Source organism: Cottoperca gobio, chromosome 15 (genome assembly GCF_900634415.1).
Source record: "Cottoperca gobio chromosome 15, fCotGob3.1, whole genome shotgun sequence".
NCBI lineage: Eukaryota > Metazoa > Chordata > Actinopteri > Perciformes > Bovichtidae > Cottoperca > Cottoperca gobio.
In genome coordinates this window covers 11,442,553-11,463,818 of record NC_041369.1, presented here as the reverse complement: position 1 = coordinate 11,463,818, position 21,266 = coordinate 11,442,553, and the positions used below count along the sequence as shown (strand labels likewise).

Here is a 21,266-nt window from a genome sequence, read left to right as displayed (position 1 = left end):
GAGGAAGTATTTGTGCCTGTATAAAAGAGCGTTTCTGGCACCACAGTTGTCATAGAATGTCCAGCCCTGCATTGACGACCCTGTCTCCTCCACATCTACCGCTGTTCATCAGCTTTTCTTACCTGTCCACTGAAAGGAGGGACGTGTAGCGTATCTCCCTATGAAATTAGTTGTGTATTGTAGTTCAACACAACTCCCAGATGGCATTATGTATTCTAAAAACTCAGCCGCTGCTGTGACACAAACGGGACCACAACAGAGGACAAAATGTTGCAGTGACGGAGCAATGACGTCCGTTCTGCAAAGTGAAAAGTTCTGCTTGGCGTTGTCCTGAACAAAAGTTTTACTGAACACGATCCAAGATGTCAGCTTGTCCCCTGCTCCTGTGAACTAAAAAGTAACTCCCCATACCTCGATGGGAGCAATGAGGTGTGACTTCCAGGCTGTGACAGCAGGACTATATCACTGAACCTAAAGTCACTTATCCAACTATGTGTGTGCATAATGCATGCGTGGGGCAAAGGGAACTTTGCGGGAGCCCCCCTGGAGAAGACAAATCTGCGCTGTTAAAAGACATCATCTCCAGGGGTGCACAGTGATAAAAGGCACCTTCGGCACAGCTGGTGGGGTTAGACTTCAGCTGTATTCACATCGCGGAAAGAGTTGGAAAGTTGAACAAACTGCTAGTAGGAATGTGCTGGGCCACTGCGTTGGTTTTCCCTGGGCACTTTCCACAGTCACTTTACTACGGAAGATTATTTCTACCAACCAGACTTTCCGTCACTTGGCCAATCATATTGAGTGACAGCTCGTGGCCGTTGCCTCACAGGACAGGCTCCCCCTGGACCCTGATGGTTCATGGAGACTCACGAGTCACATACAGGAGATTCTACAGTGATGAAAACTACTATGATATATATAAGAGTGACCACAATGTCTTTACCCTCAACTCGTTGTACCCTGATAGACTTTGAAGGTGCTGATTTGATCATTAGCTCTGTGCTGAAGCTAATTAGAAGAAGAAGCCACCGAAACTTGAACAAATTGGGAGGGAAATAACACTTTCTATGACGCCCATGTCTATAATGCATTATAAACATACTTATAATGCGTTATAATCTGCTTATAGCACTGTAAATATTATATTTATAAGCACTCATAAATATTGTAAATGCTTTATAACAATAATCTAATTACTTTTAAGGTCAAGTAACATAACACTTCATTAATGCTGGTCACTCACTGACATTTTAAATTATTTTTATTTTTTTTCGCTTTACTAAAAGCAAACGACTAACACTTATAGTGGCTTATAACCTCTTTGTAATGTATTATATATGCCTATACCTCACCTAAAGCACCCAATGACAACTTATATTCTCATTATAATGTATTACAACTATGGGAACTATAATACACTGTGATCCTTGTCAGAAACAGTCAGTGAGTGACAATTATGAAGTATTATGATGCTTGAACTTGAACTATGAGTTTGTTTATAATACATTTTGGACATAGACGTCGTAGAAAGCATAGAAAACAGTTTTGATAATGATTGTGCACCTTTGCTCTGGTGTTGACAGCACAAAGCACCGCAGTACCGGGGACAGTTTTGTGTGTGAGCAGTTAAGCAGGAGATGGATGTGGCAGTGATGAAAAGGGCAACTAGTGTTTCCAGAGGGAGGAAAAGGACAAGGCTGTACCTGCAATTTCTTTTGTATGATGAACTAGAGAGAAGGCAGTCCCCCGAGCTGTGACTGATGTAATGGACATGGAGGGTTTTTATGGGCGCGTGTGTGTGTGTATGTATATATACAGTATGTAGGTATATATATGTATAAATATGTATATATACAGTATGTAGGTATATATATGTATAAATATGTATATATACAGTATGTAGGTATATGTATGTATAAATATGTATATATACAGTATGTAGGTATACGTATGTATAAATATGTATATATACAGTATGTAGGTATACGTATGTATAAATATGTATATATACAGTATGTAGGTATACGTATGTATAAATATGTATATATACAGTATGTAGGTATACGTATGTATAAATATGTGTATATATATGTATATACATATACATATATGTGTATATATATATATATGTATATATATATACATATATATATATATATATGTATATACATATATATATATATATATATATATATATACATATATATATATATATATATATATATATATGTATATATATATATATATATATATATATATATATATATATACATATATATATATATATGTATATATATACATATATATATATACACATATATGTATATACATATATATACACATATTTATATACCGGCCGGAGGTTCCCCACCCCTGATATGCAGCCTTTCGTAATAAAATATATTAGTATGTACTTTCATACAGTGTGCCCGGCGCAGGAACTAATAATGTCTCATTTTCTGTCAAGGCCCTACTGGGATCACTTCTCAGGGCTCTACTGGCTCTCCGGGGCCCCGTGGACCTCCTGGGACATGTGACCCAGGTGACTGTCTCCTTCCAGCCCTGTGAACTCGGCGGAGCGCTTCACGTAGCGGGCCAGTTGGAATACTAACATCCAGCTCCGAGCTCCGTGCTGCAGCCACAGAGCAGGAGAAGGACGGCCTGGCTCTGTGTCCCAGCTCCCTCAGCTCTGGTTCCTCGGACAGACTCACAGCTGACCTCTCTTTTTCACTTTACAGTAACATTTGGATGCAGTCAGGTTTTTCTTTGTTTTTGTTGTTGTTGTTGTTGTTGTTGTTGGGGTTGTTGTTGTTGGGGTTGTTTAAATGGAATCGAAAACCTTTGAAGGTTTTTTTTTTCTTCTTTCTGCAATGCTGTATTTTTAAGGCTTTCTCTTGTTTTCACATCGCCTACTGTGATGCATTCCTTGTCAACTCTCAATATGTCTTTTAAGACCATGAAATGACTTTGTTTCATTAGTCCTCTCTGAAAACATGATCTTAATAATTATTTTTGCCACTCTTCTGTTCTTATTCAGATAAGCCAATGTGCTGGCAGAAGAAACATTGTGTGTGTGCGTGTGCGTGTGCGTGTGTGTGTGTGTGTGTGTGTGTGTGTGTGTGTGTGTGTGTGTGTGTGTGTGAGTGAGAGAGACGGCGCTAGACAGAAATTAGCTGAATGAATAAACTTGTTTTATGTGGAGGTGTGAGAAAATAACTCCTTATGCAACCAAAGTGCAGCAGATGTGTCTGATATGGACATTATTTATTTGAAGCGTGTAATTCAAGAATGTATTTAAAGACGGTTCTAATAATTGTAGTAAATGTAGCATGGATGTTCAGTAATAGTTTTACTAGGAGGATTAATACATTTCTGGATTACTGAGAGTTGCGTTTTATGAAATGATCACTCATCACTTACAACATTTGCATTGCGCACGATAATATTTTATATTTAAGAATCTGCAGTTTAATCATTGATAAAGACGTCTGCCTACTTTCTGTACGTTACGCGTCAGGACTGAGGTTTCTTTTGTACTACAAAAAACCTACAACTCGTACTGTTTGTAAGACACGTACAGGAGGGGCAGATTCCACGAATGTACTTAAAATGTTGAGTGTGTTTAAGGAGTGTGACGTGGCCTCGCATTCACCTTTACTGTCGGTTTCATTTGTAAATTATCTGAATGAGTGATTGTGTTTTTTCGTTCTTCTCTTGTCTAATGGGGCTTATAATGGGACCTGACGATATAATTACATAAGCAAGTTGTCATTGTAATGACACATTCAGGTTCTCATTTTGGTTATCAATGTGTGTGTTTCTGAGATGATGATTATTAACATTTACTGTTTACATAGTGTTGTGTATGATGATTCCTCTGGTTTGTTTGTATATTTTTGATTTTCAGCCACACAAAGGAAATCGGACTACTACACTTCATCTTCAGATTCTTTTTTTTTTGGTGAAACATAATACATAATGTACTTGAACTTCCTTGTTTGTTTTAACAGTGTTGTGGTCTACATCCTGGTTTCTCACTCACTGACCAGCACTGTGTGTGTCACTATGTATCGTCTGCTTTTGGGGTGTCTTTAAGACTGGATTTTGGGGTTTATTTATGTTCTATAACAGGTTTTAGATTTTCTAAACAGGCCATATGATTTATCTCGTCCGGAAAATCCTTGAACATTTGCAGACCTTCTTCAACACAGAAAGACAAAAGTTTCCACGTTGAAACTTTGCATTTTAATGGCCTGTAGTGTATATTATTCTCCTCAAGCTTTCATATTGAGCGTTGTTTAATGAGAGTTTGACTCAAAGACTTTAATTTGACTTTTAAGTGTCCTGCTGTGAGTTATGTGGGTGCATCTGACATTTTGTGACGTTATACTCCAGTTGTCTCCGTTTCATCCTTTCAGATCTGTCTGACACTTTTTACTTCATGTCTCACATCATAGACCGTCATCAAGCTTCTCTTACACATATGAATTATAACTCACATCTTAGTCTGAAGCTGCAGAGCATTTCTAAAATATTTTGTCTCAGCATGCGGGCTTGGTTTTTTATCTCTGATAAGTTTTATCTGTGTGAGTTGGTATCATTTCGAATGGGTATTGAATCAAATGTCTGGCACTGACTTCATTTGTGAGTTGAAAGAGCCCTCTGCTGGACATGTATTTATTTTCTCTTTGCTTGTAGTGTGGGTGGAAAACAATCTGTCTTTGGGTTGTAGGCTATATAAAACCCCTTCCTTCTATTGGCTGCCGTCCTTTCATCACGTTAATTTTCCTATTCGGTTTAATGGGTTCCCCTTGGAGACAATAACGGCCGACCTTGACCAAATTCAAATGAGGCGGCATCAGCGGACTAATGTGATCTAAACTTTTTTTGGTGTAGGCTTCTGATGAGAGCACTTCTCTGCCAATATTGAATTTAGCTTGAATTGATATTAATGTGCGCCAGTTTGTAACTTCAATTTAGCATAACAGTATGATAACCGGGGAGGACGCAAAATGGCCGCTGATGTCACAGCTCACTTCACTAGCAATTTGGTGCCTGCCATTGTTACATCGCTCTGAGTTAAAAATCCATTTAGTGGAAAATGTCGGATGAATACAAACTCAAAGGAAGTGTTGTAGGTTGCAGCATCCTTCAAATCAAATGCAGTTATACATCTAAAGATAGCCTTGTCTAATAATGCAAAATTCACTTAAAACAATACGTTTTAAACGTCCATATTTTTCATTATTGCTTTTCTTTTTTTTTTGTTACAGTAATGTAAATTGATCCTGTTGCCACATGTAATCTAATCTTGTAAATAAGCTTGTAATGAGGGGGGAATATGGATCAGCCTCTCAGCACGGTCCCTTGGATTAAAAATGTCCGCCTGCTGCTCTCACTGTAACTCCTCTTAGCTCCTCTATAAGCTCATGTTGTGCTGTGGGACTTTAATGTGTAAAAGTCTTTGTTTCGTTAAATATCTACCTCAGTCTTGGTTTACCACATGTCTACATGATTAGCTATTTTGGAGAAGAAAACAAATATCACAACACTACCTGTTGCTTTTTACTGAAACAAGCAAATTGAAACCTCGTGTGTTTAGAGAAACAGTGTTGGATGTCGACATCAGTACAAGTCGACTTACTGGACTCTCGATAAAGAAAGGGGCAGTGCAGTGACGTTCCTGTTGTGGAGGATGATCCCGTGTGTGTGTGTGGTGACCAGGTATCAGAGGTTATATTTTACTCTTTTCTTTGCGGCATCTTTTATTTACATTGATTAATGGTGGCTGCCTTACACGTGTGCAATAAATGTTATTAAGTGCTTTATTTCTGTCGTCCTTTTTGTTACTTCTGTGGGCTCTAACGGTCTAGGTTTCTTTCTTTCACAATAAGTAAAACGTTTTTTGTGATACTCTTTTGTATGTTGAATGGCAGTTATTGTTTCAGAGGAGATGTTTAGCTTTTACAATAATAGTTATAATGTTAGAATGGGGAAAACTCACAACCAAGGTTTCTTTGTCGAAGCACTCAACTGAGAGTTTTAGCATTTCAGATTTTTTTTTTAAATTAAGTTAATTTTACATTATTAATAAAAAATGCAAAAATATGTTTAAAAGCTATTTTGAAATAAATTAAATTCTTGACCTTCGAAACAGCTTTGGATCAAAAACTTCACATTAAGGTCCATTTAAAGGTTAAAGTGCTCAGAAAAAATTGACATTTCAGTATCTACATTTCTACAAATGCGATGTGATCGAAAGCTCCAGAACAGCTACAGTACTAAATGGATCTTTTTATCTCTTTTTATTTTAAATTTAAGGAAAAATATTAATAACACCGATTTCGTATTTGTCAAAAAATATATATCACAAAATGATACCAGCATACAGAATAAATAAAACTCTTCATGTGTTGTTTTCTTTATTTGTAACATTAATGAGGTTCTCCCTCATCCCTAAAATATACTTCCGTATATGCACGTCTGCACTCTGTTGTCATTCTGTACAATAAGGCAAAATCTCACATCCGGCTGTTTTGTAGGAAATATAATTAACCACAATTCAAACTTTTTTTTTTTTTACAGATTTACAACATTTTCAACAAACTGAAGTCAGTGTGACTTGATGACATGTTCATCCGCTCTCCTTTTTATTTTGAACAGCTGGGCTGAAGACAGTCAGACATGTAGAATTGTATATTTAAAATGGGGTTTCAGGAGATTTATCTTTGGTACATACAGAACCAAATGAAAAAGGTACTTAAACCAAACTAAATCCTGATTTGCTTTTTGGTGGTTATTTAAAATGTTCTGTGAGAAAGTGGAGGAGCTTTTTATTTCCGAAAACTGTAAAAAAAAAAACACAAGGAGTGGGATAAATAAACATTTCTGGACATTTTCATATCTTCTCAGAAATGTGAGCACACTTTCCTGAAAATATCAAAACATCTCTCGGTTCGAAAAAAAAAAAACCCACCAGAACAAGCTAGATTATTGCAGCACATAAAAAAACTTTTTTTTTAACCTCTTAGCGTTTTTTATGAAGAGGCTTGGCTCAATGTCATGGAGATGTTGCGGCCACAAAACATGCTCACAAGACTAGAGGTTAAGTGATGGAAAGCACCACACCAACCGCAGGCCGTGGAAGGAACATGGGGGAAATGTTGTGAGCTCAGGGGAGCTAATCCAACAGTCTTTCTGTCTCTGCCAGAGTGGCTCTTTAGTTCCCTGCGGGTCCCTTCACATCAACGAGCTGGGCTCCTGCCTGGAGGTTGCAGGATGACGGGTCGCAATAACCATTGGGACCAGCTGCACCGGGAGGCCCAGGTACACCGGACTGTCCATGAATACCAGGAGGTCCTCTCTGCCCGTCCCGACCATCCTGACCGTAGCCAGGCTTGCCTGGCTCACCTGTGATCACGAAGATACATTTTAGGATGCATTTTTTTCTAGTCTTTCTTAATGCAACAGAAACATGCCCTTATATTTTATGGATGCCCATAGGGGACTTTATTAAAAACTATAATGTAAACCTGAAAATTATAATGTAATTCCACATTAGCGTTCTAATTTCCACATATGTATGTGTTATTTGAGTAAAAATTCAAATGCAATAATCAATTTTCATATGAGAGTTTTATGCCCACATTAAAATCTAAATGGAAAAGCAGTTTGACATTTCATTTGTTGTTGTACCAAGAGGACAATATTCAAATGTTATTTTAAAGTTTTTTTAATTAAAAGACAATATAAACAATACAACCTGATTTATGCAAGCACCAATTCGAAAATTAAAACGCCATTTGACATTTCATTTTCAAAGACTTAACCTGCTGCATAGTATTGAAATGCAATGAGCAAGACAGTGCCCACAATCTAATGAATTTACATGTACATGTCACCACCCTCTTTTGGTGTCAAAATTCAAATGCAATCTGTCAGTCCTCTCATTAAGGCGGGACCTAAAGTAGGACGTCAATCATTCTCTGTAAGCGGGACACCATAGGCCACCTACCACATGCTGGCTTTCTCCCCAGGTCGGGAGGTGAATGATGAAGTGATTATAATGCTATTGTGGAATTACGTTTTTCGTTTCAAGTTTACATTATAATTGTAATAATGTCCCCCTATGGGCTTCCATAATCCATACATTGAAAGAGTTTTTTGGTTGTTGTTTGTTGACTGTTCAAGAGATCCATCACTGACTCAATTTCAATGTAAGTGATGGCCGACAACATGGATGTATATATGAAATTGTGAGTATCGTTTTAAGACGGACTTGAAAAATGAACCCTTTAAGATAGAATATCAAATTTAAAAGGGAAAATGTACTCACCAGGAAGTCCGGGAGATCCTGGCTGACCTTTAGGTCCTCGCGCAGTGGGCCCTCTGGAGCCTCTGTCTCCCAATTCACCTGTAACACGTATTATGAAATGAAGATATGTGTGTACAAACATGTCATTATTTTATTTTTATGTATAACCTTAAACAGCATCACCTGCCAACACATGTATTACCTTTTGGTCCTTTCACTCCAATAATTCCTTGTGGCCCTTTGAGTCCCGGAAGGCCTCTTGCTCCACCCTGCCCTGGGAAGCCATTGTCTCCTGGAGTCCCAGGCGATCCTGGAGGTCCAGGTTTTCCAGGTAAACCAGCTACACCCGACTCTGGCCTCCTTAAGCTAGCAGCTAACTGTGCCAGCTGTTCTGTTGGAAGCACAACAGAAAGATGATGAACCTGATGAATTTAAATAAACTGACTGTAATTTAAACAGATGCATAACTGGCACCAAGACATTAAATGTTTCTAAATAGCTGCAGCTGAAAGTTATCAAGGGACTTTTTAATACATAACACTTTGTTATAAATCATGAGGTAGCATAAGAAGGCTCATTTCTGAAAGCCCCAGAGCAGCTCTCGGAGCAGAGATGGTCCAACAACTCTTGTACTTGAGTCAGAGTGAAGCAGAGCAAGGTGAAACTGTGGTCACGATATCCCTCGAGCGTCTCCTGGTTTCAACCTTTTTTTCTGTAGAACCTCAGTAAATTGAGCAGAAAGGATATAATACTCTTTATTTCAGGCAATCAGCGACAGGAAATTTACACTCATGGTGCAAAGGATTTTATATTAATCTCCCGTGGCTCCTTGCAGCATGGAGTATGTTTTCTGGCTCCTGATGAAAATTCATGCTGCTTGACTGCTCTTTTTTATTTTTTTTTAGATATCCTTTCCAGGCAGACTCTTTGCATGGAGTGGAGGAGAGCAGTTTTACTGGAGGTGAAATTAATTTTTCAGCACATCGGGTATAAAAAAGTCATGAGTGTAGGAGATGAGTTGTGGAGACGTAAGAGCAACAGAATGAAGAGAACAGAGGTTGTGACTTCAGAGAAAGATTTCTAAAAGCTCGGAGACGAGGGAGGATCTCTCATCAATCGCTTAGACAAAGACTGAAGCTTATTTCATGTATTTGTTATTAGGCCGACTCTTTTTGAACTCCAGAGTATTCAGCAACCGCCCACATCAATGACACAATGGAGGGGCGGCTCTATGTGTGGTTGTGTAATGAGGCAATCTGGGAAAGATTAAAGTCATGAAATGAGGCACAAGGGAATGATAAATGGGTTCAAAGGCCTATCAGTTCTTACCTTGCATGACGCGCATGCAAACTTGTTTGATGTGCTGATCGCTTGGCTCTTTACCCTGGAAGGAAAAAAAATGACTTAATAGATTTCATGACATTTATGACAAGCACTGTTATGAAGCGAATGCAGCTCTCTTCCTGTTTTACTGACTCGGACCTCTTTGGGTGGAGAACATTCTGCCATTCTTGGACTTATAAAACCTGTTTTATTGAAACAACATTTTCATTGTGCTTATGTAGTTTGAAGTATTCCCTGCAGCTGCTGCGGAATATTGCAGTTTAGTGTTTTAGAGTTTATTTGCACGAGTGAAATTCTAAGAAGGACATCAGAATAGAAAGATAAAAGTGTGCAGATAGAAGTGCTCTGCCCAGAGGGACTTATTAAGAGTTTCTACCTTTTCTTTGCTTTACTTTTTTATGTTCAGAGGGAAGAAATACTTCCAAAAACTAGTACCGCTATATCTACTTGAGAGTTGAGCCTAAAAATGTAGTTAAAATGTTAAAAAAGTATTAGATCAGTGTGGATGATTAAGGGTGGACGAAAAAAATGTTTACGTCTAAGTATTAGTGCTACATCAGAACTTCCTCAGAGTTTTGGCTAAAGACACATCAGCTCAGTCCCACTGCTGCACAGATTATGTAAGTTTCCTCAAACTCTTTTTCTAAACGTTTGCCTTGAAGTGTTTTCTCTTGGATTTACCGCAGGACCCTGGGACCCTCTGACTCCAGGTGGACCCCTGTTCCCCTGCATGCCCCGCGGTCCGGGTGTGCCAGGCGGCCCCTCGATGCCAGGCTGGCCTCGACTTCCCTCTGGACCTTTTTTGCCAGTGTCGCCAAGGTTACCGAGCTTAACAGAAAACAAATAAGACCAGAGAAATGTTACAAAGCTGCAGCACAACCTCAATCGTTACATGCTGAGACACCAGGTAAAATAAATCATCTCACCTCTCCTTTAGCTCCATATTCTCCTGAATCACCCTATAACACCATTGATAAAACACAGAGGATAGAAAGAGAAACTCTGGTGAGATTCTGCTCTGAATAGATTTGTTGAATAAGTTTAATTAATAGCGTCAGTGTTGGTGCAACAACTTACGATAGCCCCTTTGTCTCCGGGGTTTCCCTCATCACCTTGTGCTCCCTATAAACACACAGGCTGTCGATGATTAATGCAAAGCAACACACTTCTTATTTAAATGAGCATTACCATTAAGAGATAATTAATATTTAGTACGAGGATATCACACCTGCTCTCCTTTGGGTCCTCCTTCTCCACGTTCTGCCTGTAATTAACCAAACCAGATGAGTTAACTAGCTAAATGATCGTTACAGAGTGCTGTGGATGTTCTGTTTGTCCACACTAGAGGGAGCTGATCAGCGCTTTATTGTTGAGCATTAATCTCACTGTTAGTGTTTAAGAAAAATGTTGTTAAGCTGAAAAGGTCTGAATGGGTCAGTGCTGTTTCTTACCCTCTCTCCCTTCACACCAGGCAGGCCATGAGGACCCGGGAGACCAGGAAGGCCGGGGTCACCTTTGGGTCCCTATAACAAATAACACATCTGATAAATAGAGATATCTATGCAGGGTTATATAAAGTATGTTGAGAGCGACAGCAGTATTTAAAAGACAAAATAATGCACTTTGCTCTATAAACTATTTCATAAAGCATAACACCTGTTCACTGGCTTAAATTGTTCAATTATAAATAGTTATAGTAAAACAACTCATTGCTACTTATTCTCTCGGGCCTGTTTGTGTGTGCCGTTCCCCCTTTGATCACTGACTGTCTGAGGAATGCCTCGAGAACAGAGGGCTCATTCAGCCCGCTGCTTACTAGTCTCCCCTTACTGTGAAAATAGAGCTCATGTGAGATCCAGCTTCGGTCTATTCTCTGAGACATTCCAGTGAAACAACAGCCAGGGCAACACACTCTGAGGCGCTTCAGCTCCTTTCATTCAAAGTATCAAACATGCTTGTGCACTGGTTGCTAGGATATTCATAAAGGGTTTATTTTCAAAATAAAGGCATGAATACAATGTAAATATAAGTTTAAATGAAACTTCTAATTGTACTCCACAACTCTTGTGTTTATAACTTACCCTGCCACCTGGCTTGCCGGCTGAACCTAGGGGGCCTTTCACACCTATAGCTCCCTGTAGAGACAAAAGAAATTCAGGGTTAGTATCGTAAACTAAAACTGAAACTGAAATGAAAATAAGTAATGAAAAATACCGTTGTAAACTTAAAATAAATAAAAAATGATATTCCAAAAAATGTATACTTTTTTTTTTTACAGAAATGCATTTCAGGTTTTAGTTTTTTTAACGAGATCACTACCGTAAAAAAGAGACAGCATGAATTTCTTTCAACTCTCGTGACATTGAGCCACAGAATTTTACTTGACTTTCGAGGAGATGGCACTAGGCTGTAATTGCTTCACATGATTTAAATATTTTAGGAGATCAAATGCTGCTTAACCAAGCTCTTCAGCTCAAGTCGAATGTTAACTGAGGTCGGGATGATATTGCATGTAACAAGTTTTCTTCTGAGTGTGGTAGGGAAAGAGGACTCAAGTTGATTCCTATATCAAAAGATAATGTGACATATTGGCAATTCTTACATTGTTATCCAAACATGTACTGTAGCTACATACTTCTGAAACATTATACCCGGTCATAACAAACACAAATTAAAACTCAACCATTCTAGCAAACACACTCTGAAAAATGAACTTAAACTAAACTAAAATGAAATTGAAAAGTCAAAAATAAAATAAAAACTAATTGAAAGTTAAAAACTATTAGAACCTTGTAGAAATTCAAGCGGGAGCAAATACTCACAGGTTCACCAATAGGTCCAACAGGTCCCAGCTCTCCCTGTTCTCCACGCTCACCCTGAGGTGTGACAGGAAAATGATACAGTGACACGACGGCGGTGACAAAAGTCACGACAGTGTTTCAAGACATGCTCCTCGTCATACTTACTGCTTTGCCAGCAGGTCCCAATGTTCCGGGGAGGCCTGGTTGACCATCGTCTCCCTGTGCAGACACAACCAAAGTTGCCATCAAAATTTTGACAATTTAAGAAACTAAATGAAAAAAAGCAAGAAACAACTGATAAAGTTTAATAAATGATCAAGGAAAACAACCTTAATGCCACTCAAGCCTTTTTGTCCAGGTACACCAGGCAAACCCTAAAAAACAGAGAACACGTCAACAAGATGCAACAATAACAAGGAAAACAATTTCTTACAACAAAGGATGAATATTTCTAGCAGGAAGTGTCACGCCTATAAGAAAATGCACCTCCCTGTAAGACACACTGGAGCATAATGAAGGCTTAGTGGATACAACACACATTTAGTTTGAGCTTTTGACCCGACTAAGCTTAAGGTGATAAAAGTGATCTGGATATTTAAATTGGGTGAAGAGTTTTATGCCCTACCAAGTCTTTCTTAATGCTGCCACAGGCGGGCAGCTCATGTTTGCCAACTGATTCCCATTAGTGCTTTATATTAGACTAATCACAGATTAGTGGGCTGGAGAAACTTTGCTCTCACTTTTCTGCTGGAGGAAGACAGAGTACTTTCTCGCAGCACAGCCTGCTGTCTGTGTATCATGTCACAGAGGGGGGTGGAATCGAATAGTATTTGTATGAAATGTCAAACTAAGGAAACTTTAATATATATTATAAAATACGGGGTATAAAATGGAAACACTTTCTATGGCGCATTCTAAACATACTTATAATGCATTATAATCTGCTTATAGCACTGTATTATCATAGTTATAAACCCCCATAAATATTCATAATGCTTTATAACATTTCATAATGACTTATAAGGTCAAGTATTATAATTGCCGGTCACTTACTGACTTTTTTTTTCAAGGATCCTACAGTTGTTATATAGTATAATCTATTTTTATAATGCATTATAATGTGATTAAAGTTATACATTATTACTACATTATAATGTGATCTAAGTGGCCATTGTTTGCTTTAAGTTAAGTAAAGATTAATTTTACGTTTTGTGTGTTCTTGCATAGATTTAATGATATTCTTTCACTTTACTTCAAGCAAACAATTACCACTTATAGTCATTTATGATAGACTCTAATGCATTATCAGTATGTTTTAATGTATTATGGACACTATGGCGTTATAGAAGGTGTTACCAAACATTCTGCTTGTTACTGCAATACAGCTGTGGAGATAAGTATTGCACTGCAGCATGCATGAGCTGTGATGCTTTAAACTGCTACTGGGGAGTTGACTCAGGTGCTTCCAATCAGAGTCAGTCAGTTTGGGGTCAAAGGTCATACTCACAGGAAGCCCCTGAAGTCCGACCTCTCCAGGAACGCCTGACTTCCCAAAGCCTCCCTGCAGGGAGACAGACAGTGAAAGAATGAAGCTCATACTGCACCTAAACTTAATGGGAATACATTTTAATATTATGAACTGTAACATTACTAATGGTTTTATAAATAAGTGAGGCTCTACCTTTGCTCCCGGCATCCCAGGAATACCTTCGCGACCGTCCACACCAGACAAACCCTGGGGATAGAAAGCACAAACTGAAATGAGCGGTTTGCAGACAATGTGTCCGAACATTTAATCTTCACTTGCCATCATTGATCACACACTCACAGCGTCTCCCTTGGGACCTGGAACACCTGTGATTCCTCTCGGCCCTAGAACACCCTAAACAATAAAGCAACAGTGCATTCATTAAGTCCATGTTGTTAAAACTGTACAAACTAATTCAAGTAAATCAGAGCTTATTTTCAACATCTTAAAATGTCCAAGTTATTAATGTGTCTACTTACCGTTTCGCCTTGAGGCCCAAGCTCGCCCATCACACCTCTCTGGCCTCGATCCCCCTAAAATAATGCATTGAATCAAATGATATGAACCACATTTACTGCAAAAAATGAAAGCATTTGTATTGTGAGACAAACTTACAGTTGCCCCTGAAACACCCTGGGGACCTGGATCTCCACCAAGACCTCGAGCTCCCTGCCAGAGAACAATATTAGTATTAGTATTATAATCTGTTTAAAGAATAAACATTTTAAAAGACTAATAGAATCCACCCTAAATTCGCAACGTCAGGTACCATGGGCTTAAAAATGATGTAAATATTTACCAAATCTCCCTTGTGGCCGATCATTCCCATGGCTCCACGAATTCCCTGAGGACCCTGAAATAACAAACACATCCAACAGGTGCCTCTGTGAGCAGAACAAAATAAAACCTGACACAGAAAAGAAAATACTGTAACTCGAAAGATTGTAGTATAATTTAATAATTGCGGTATCTAACCATTGGTCCTTGGGATCCGACCTCTCCTAGGCCTCCCTGGTCTCCCTCCTCACCCTGTGTAAACAAAAGAGAAAGATCGTTAGCGGGAAAGCAGCACAAAGTCAATCAGATGAAACACTGAACAGCAAATTGAACTTCATTATAAAAGCGAAAGATTCAAATGGATGCTGCTCATATCAACTTTGTGGAAATTAGAAAATGAGGCAGCCTATCTGAAGTGTTTTTAATACCCACTTTTTAATGGATTGCAAGGGGGGGGCAAAAGCCGAAGAATTAGCATCCAAATTACCGTTCTCCTGCTTTGCGAATTACAAATAATTGATATGCTGGGTTAGGGAGGCAAAGCCATTAAACATGGATGGTGGTTCGTGGTTCGTGAGGCAGTGCACATTTTCTGTTGTAAGAAAGGCAATTTCTTCTTTTAATTATATAGACTCAGGCTATAAAGACATAAAATCAATACATAGCTGATCATCAAATATTACACAACAAAGAAATGAACACAGTAAAATGGGTCAGCATCTGTTTACATCATGAAATGAGAACTTACTCTTAATTCTGGTCTGATACTAAAAAAAACTCTAAAGAGAGGAAGATGAAAGTCAGACTGTTGAATAATTAAAAGAAATGTCTTCAATTTATGGTGGTTTGCTAAAAAAAAAAAAAAAGGCTGTAAAAAATCTTCCTGTCTTTATTTCCTGTCATAGCTTTTTAATTATATTTTTATATGTTATATGTAATTACTGTTCATTTCAAATATAAAATAAAGTTGTTTTTGTATGTAACTGGGTCACAATGTGCAATCTTTCAGATACATACTTATTTCATATTTTAATATTCTTCTTCAATATCTTGACACACTTTCAACCCCCGCACAACATCTGCTTATTCTATTGTTAGCTGTAAACATCTTTATGCTTGTGAATTTGTGAGTGGAGACAGGCAGAAGGCCCCTCACATGAAACTTTCAGTGAAGGAGAACTGACACTAAATCATATGCTGGCACTGGGTGATAAAGGGAGACTCATTTCCATTTATATAGTGAGTAGACACATTACGGGGAGAGGCTAGTTGTGCTTGAACATCATTTCAAATAAATCATCCTCCATGCATTACAAGGAATAAGTCGCATTACACACAAGCATGTATCACTTCCTCTTGAAATAGAGCAGCACAAATAATACTTGTCTCAAAGGTGCCAGGAATCCCTCTTTTACGTTTAAGTCATGCATCAATTTGTTTTGATGTGGAACATAATGGCATGTGTGACAGTTGTGGAGGGAAATTTATATTTGTATGTAACTTTTTATGCAGTTTTATGTCAGTATAAATTCACTTTGTTGAAGTTGTTGATGTTTAAGTGTTTCATATGACTTGAAATACTTGGCTTTTGGTTTACAAACAAGGATTATTCCCTAGATTGAACATATTTTACCTTGTGCCCTTGCTTCCCAGGTTCTCCGACTTCACCTTTTACACCTTTGTGGCCCTTAAAACATACAGAGAATAAAAGCAGATTAAACACACTTTATTTTGGGGCATGAACGTGACTTAAGTGCGACACAAAACACTTCAACTGCGCTACTCACCTTCATGCCAGGAAGGCCAGGGTGTCCAGAGGTCCCAGGTGGACAAGAGTTTGGACACTAAACAACAAAAACAACACAAAAGTGAGAATATATTGCTAGCAATTTATTAAAAAAAAAATTAAATCTCATTCGTAATCTCGAGCTTTACCAGGTCGGCACTGCCTTGCATTCCAGCTGCACCCTGAAATTGAGAAAAAAACAAGTTAACATTTTTAGAATGTAATTTATCAACATCATGAAGGAGCTTGTAAATCACTACATAAAGGACAGCAGTGTGCAGTAGTGGCACCGCTAACAAGGCCAAATTAATTTCAGGCTCCTTCCCTTAAAGTCAAATGTAATCATTTGCAGATCTGTGTCACTTACTCTGGACCCAGTTGGTCCACGGGGTCCCTGAGGCCCTCTCACACCTATAGACCCCTGTGGAGAGACAAAATATCTGTCAAAAACTACACAAAGTGAATAAACGCACTGGGCTCTCTCTTGTGTCATTAGGAGTCCGAGCACGGACAAAGCTTTTCTCGGCTTTACTGCGAATTACACAAAACTGCTAATAGCATTTCACAATTGCCAAAAGTATTACAATAGAAATGACAATAAAAGCAATAAAATAGTTAGCTTTTATCTTACAATGACACCCTATACTACAATTAAAACAAAGTTAATGGGCATCATTTTAGCTTTTTTTTACCAGAATGTTGATGATTTAAAATATAATTTTGTTTTATTTTGCAAAATAAAATATTGTTTTGGATCAGAGCCCTCAGGGGTGAAAATGCATTCAGTATTTTAAGAAACATCCTTAAAACAAACTCATTTAAGTTTCTTACACAAATCTACATCAAGCCAGGAAGATTGATTTTGCTTTCAAGTCAGAATATAAATGCTGAGCTATTTTTACTTTTTACATCGGAAGTACATATTTTCATGTATAGTGGGAGGTGATGCTAATTTAAATGTACTATGAGACATTGGGAGCTAAACCCAAATTGCAACCCTGACTGTATATCTCGAATCACTGCCTTGAAATCCAACGCAAGCTGATGCCAACAACTAATAATAAAAAGCACCCATGTGTTGATTTCCAGACCATAAATCAATTTCTAAAATATCTTAGAATGTGTGAAAATAATCCATCTATGTTGAAATGTAAAGTTAGTAAGATACAGTACTTGTTAATTGATTATATACTCAGTATGTGGTGCACAGTATGTATGTATGTGTGTTAATCTGTTCATATGTGTGTGCATAAATGTGTTTTGTCATAGATTTGTGAGGGTTCAGGTGCTGCACCTCAGGTTTTTTTAAACTACAGTAGATAGTGCTGAACAGTACAGATTCATTGTCTTTGTGTGCGTCAAATTATGTAGACAGGTTTTAATGATGCCAATGATGTCTCGTGAAAGTGGCTTCACCTACATTTTCACTTCAGCCTTCGACCATCTTTTGCTTTTTTGTTACCATGGCCGACACAAGAAGACAAACAAATCTGTTCAGTTTTTTTTTACCAATGGCAGCATACCACCACCTCAGTGCTAATGCTGGTAGAATTTAAAGCTTCTCGTCTCTAGTCCTAATTTAAAACAGTAACAGTCTCTACTCACAAGTGGTCCAACTTTTCCCACTTCACCCAAAAGTCCTCCAGGCCCGGGTGGTCCCTGTTCAAAATCACATTTCAGGAATTCAGTATTAACATATTTGAACACCAAAGTTTCAGTACAGTATAAACTGTGGTATTAGATTAGATAGGGTAGCATTAAGAAATGACTTACGGGGGGTCCGTCTGGCCCAACACCCTAAGAGAGACATATACAGTATAAGTCAGTGTGATAGATATCACTTGGTGTACACGAGGAAAGACAGACTTATACAATAACATTTAGACAGTATCCAGATTATTCAATTGCCAAATGGTCATGTTTGATCTGATCGATGGACTGACAGGTGTGGAGCGGAAATGCTACTCACAGCTGCTCCACGAGGTCCAGATAGTCCAGGTTCACCCTAAAGAAAGAAGATAATTACATTAGATACATACATATGTGTTGAAACATATAATGAAACCCTGTGTTCAGGTAAAATTGAGCTGTGTGAGCCTGCAGACGGTCCGAGTTAACATTCCTCCAGCTCATCACATGACTGCGCCGGGTACACTTGACCCGGCAATGTTTAGCTTAATGAGGAGCGATGTTGGAGCTTTCGTTCCCCACGGAGATTACACAGAAGACTTGCAGGATTAAGTCTCATTTGTCATGAAGAATTGGTTTATGCACTGCGGCTCCCGCTGCCATGCCAAAAGACTGGACAGCAGCTTGGCACCATTTCACTGACAGTCTCTGAAGCAGGAAAGCAAAGGCTCATTAGTCACTCACTTTCTGTCCAAGGGGACCATCGGGCCCTGGATCTCCAAAAGGGCCGGTCAAACCCTGCAGAGGAGAGACATCAAGCTTAACTAATACATCATAACAAACCTTAGAGCACTTCAGCGCCTATATAGTTTCAACATATATTTGAAAATTATGCAGCAGGCAATACTCCCCCCTGTCAATATTTGTAAATTCAGCATCAGATCTCTATGTATTACATCATCATAACATAATCATACTTGAGTGGGAGGAGTCCTAACTGGACTATAACCCCCTCCTCTAGAGTGTTTCTATATATACACTGCATTGCAGCTCCGCGTTCCTCAGGTCACATTGTAATCAAAGGTCCGTTTTTGAGCACGTCATTACGTCCACAACTTCACAGACACACAGAAAAAGTCCACACCAGGGCAGAGGGCAAAACTCTCAGACAAACCAAGCAGAGAGAGCAACATTCCTCTGGCTCAATTCAAACAAGCGCACTGAAAGAAATCATTCCACACTGTTTCGAGGATTCTCGCCAGGAGATACCAACAGCGGGCAGCCAACAAAGCTGCTATTGTTCTCAGAACGCTGGTAGATGTATCGAGGTATAACACAGGCAATGATTCATAATGCATAGAACAAATTCATTTTATGACAACACATTCTGAACATCATACTTGATCTATATACGCCTTCAAGGTGAACCTACAGCCCCTCTTTGTCACTCTATCATCAGCAACAGTATTATGTTTGGCTGTTTTCCTAACCCTCCTTTAAACTCTAGGGAGCAAAGTTAATTACACTCGGGCCCTGGTTTAGCCTGTTACAAGGGAACATTGGATTTGTTCATCCTGATTAATAAATTCCTCACATTTTTGCACACATTTCCCCAACATCCCCTGCTAAATGTGAAGTTTCTCTGGTCACTCTACAAGACGTGGGAACATAACCTATGTGTTGAGAAGATCACACTTCGTAGTTCCAACCCACTTTGCAGGCTTGTTGGTTGCATGTTGAACTCGTTGTGGTCAAAAGTGCAGCTGTATTAAATATGTATGTATGTATGAAATAGAAAACAAAGATTACTCACATCATTTCCAGGGATTCCAGGTAATCCTGAAGAGCCAGGTTTACCTTCATCTCCATCAGGTCCCTTAAAACAAAGGTTCCGCATACACACACACATTTCAGTGAAAAGCCCTACAATGAAAAGCAATGCATACTTTTTTGTTTGTATTAAATGTTATAATTACAGAAAGTCCCTCATCGCCATCTTCTCCTCTTTCTCCCTGAAACAAAATAGATTACATTCTTTAAGGTGAGCAATTTGCATAGTATTTGGCACATGATATGAACAATGTTACAGAACTGAGAGCCCTTACTGCAATGCCATCAATTCCTGGGACACCTCCAGGTCCAGTAGGGCCTTGGCTCCTCTGAGTAAAATAAATATAAAGATGATATAATAACAAAATATCAGCTTAAATTTCTGAGAACTATCCTATAATGCCTACTGACATACTGCTACACAGACAATAGAAAACAACGAGAACAGGTGCATCACCTTATTGTATGTTACTAAAAGACAAGCCTGTCTCTGGGATACATTGAAATACCTCACAGCCTATAGAGCTGATTTCTGATTCATCAGCATTATGTAACATTTTGCAAAAGGAAAAGTTTAAGAATGATACTCCAGACAATAGTCACATCCCTGACTTTTTTCCGTGACAAATGTCCAATATATTTACTAGATAGAACAATCTCAGCATATTGCCATAGTTGGAGGCAAAATATATGTCGTTATATGGTACCAGGAGAACACTCACCTGCACCTCTGTCACATCAGTCTATAGAGAGAAATAGAGACACCAGAGAGAGAGAGACACACACAAGGGAACATAATAAGTCTTACTTGAGCGGAGCAGATAAGGACAAGCTGCAGAAGCAGAACCAAAAGTGGCCCTCTAACGCTGGGGACCTGAGCCATGATATCCCCGTGGACAGGAAAGGTAAAAATTGTAATCCTTTCGCTGGGATTTGTTGGGTTGAAGGCGCCCCCGACAAAACAACCCAACTGAATCGGCTTCAGCTATCTAGACCGTCCGAGATCCCATAGCCATCAGAAGCTCATGTATATTCATACAATGTTTGGCTACAGGAAGGGATTGGAGGTTCGTCTAGGGGGGACACAGCGGGGAGGGGCCACGGCGCAGACGCCACCAATAGACAGGGTCAGCGGGTTATTTAACGTCTGCTAATGATTTTATTCAAACTATACTTTCAAACGTAACAAAGCACTGTAATGATCAAAAATATATTGCGAAGAGTGGCGCAACGATATAAGACACAAAGTTACAGTAT

The 21,266-nt window shown here is 38.8% G+C and overlaps 2 protein-coding genes across 3 annotated transcripts in view; one reads left to right on the top strand and one right to left on the bottom strand.

The window, feature by feature from the left end:
- The window catches only part of LOC115020019 (collagen alpha-1(XIX) chain), a 92,507-nt gene extending 89,756 nt beyond the window's left edge, over positions 1–2,751 (top strand). For both annotated transcript variants that reach the window (XM_029449850.1, XM_029449849.1), the window contains one exon: positions 2,468–2,751. In XM_029449850.1, the coding sequence (XP_029305710.1) occupies positions 2,468–2,568 (101 nt within the window). In that variant the 3' untranslated portion in view covers positions 2,569–2,751. The remainder of the gene's footprint in view (positions 1–2,467) is intronic.
- Positions 2,752–6,971: 4,220 nt separating this feature from the next.
- col9a1b (collagen, type IX, alpha 1b) lies at positions 6,972–20,924 on the bottom strand. Its single transcript, XM_029449949.1, has 32 exons — positions 20,818–20,924; positions 20,285–20,338; positions 20,156–20,191; positions 19,993–20,055; positions 18,924–18,977; positions 18,520–18,555; positions 18,324–18,347; positions 18,156–18,209; positions 16,918–16,971; positions 16,700–16,732; positions 16,552–16,608; positions 16,398–16,451; positions 14,963–15,016; positions 14,787–14,840; positions 14,603–14,656; positions 14,467–14,520; positions 14,288–14,341; positions 14,141–14,194; positions 13,967–14,020; positions 12,789–12,833; positions 12,625–12,678; positions 12,481–12,534; positions 11,740–11,793; positions 11,110–11,181; positions 10,887–10,922; positions 10,736–10,780; positions 10,585–10,617; positions 10,340–10,486; positions 9,644–9,698; positions 8,517–8,705; positions 8,336–8,413; positions 6,972–7,410 (listed from the first exon to the last, which is right to left on the bottom strand). Exons 1-32 carry the CDS (start codon positions 20,890–20,892, stop codon positions 7,220–7,222), a joined length of 2,025 nt encoding a protein of 674 aa, XP_029305809.1. The 5' UTR covers positions 20,893–20,924; the 3' UTR covers positions 6,972–7,219.
- Positions 20,925–21,266: the final 342 nt, after the last annotated feature.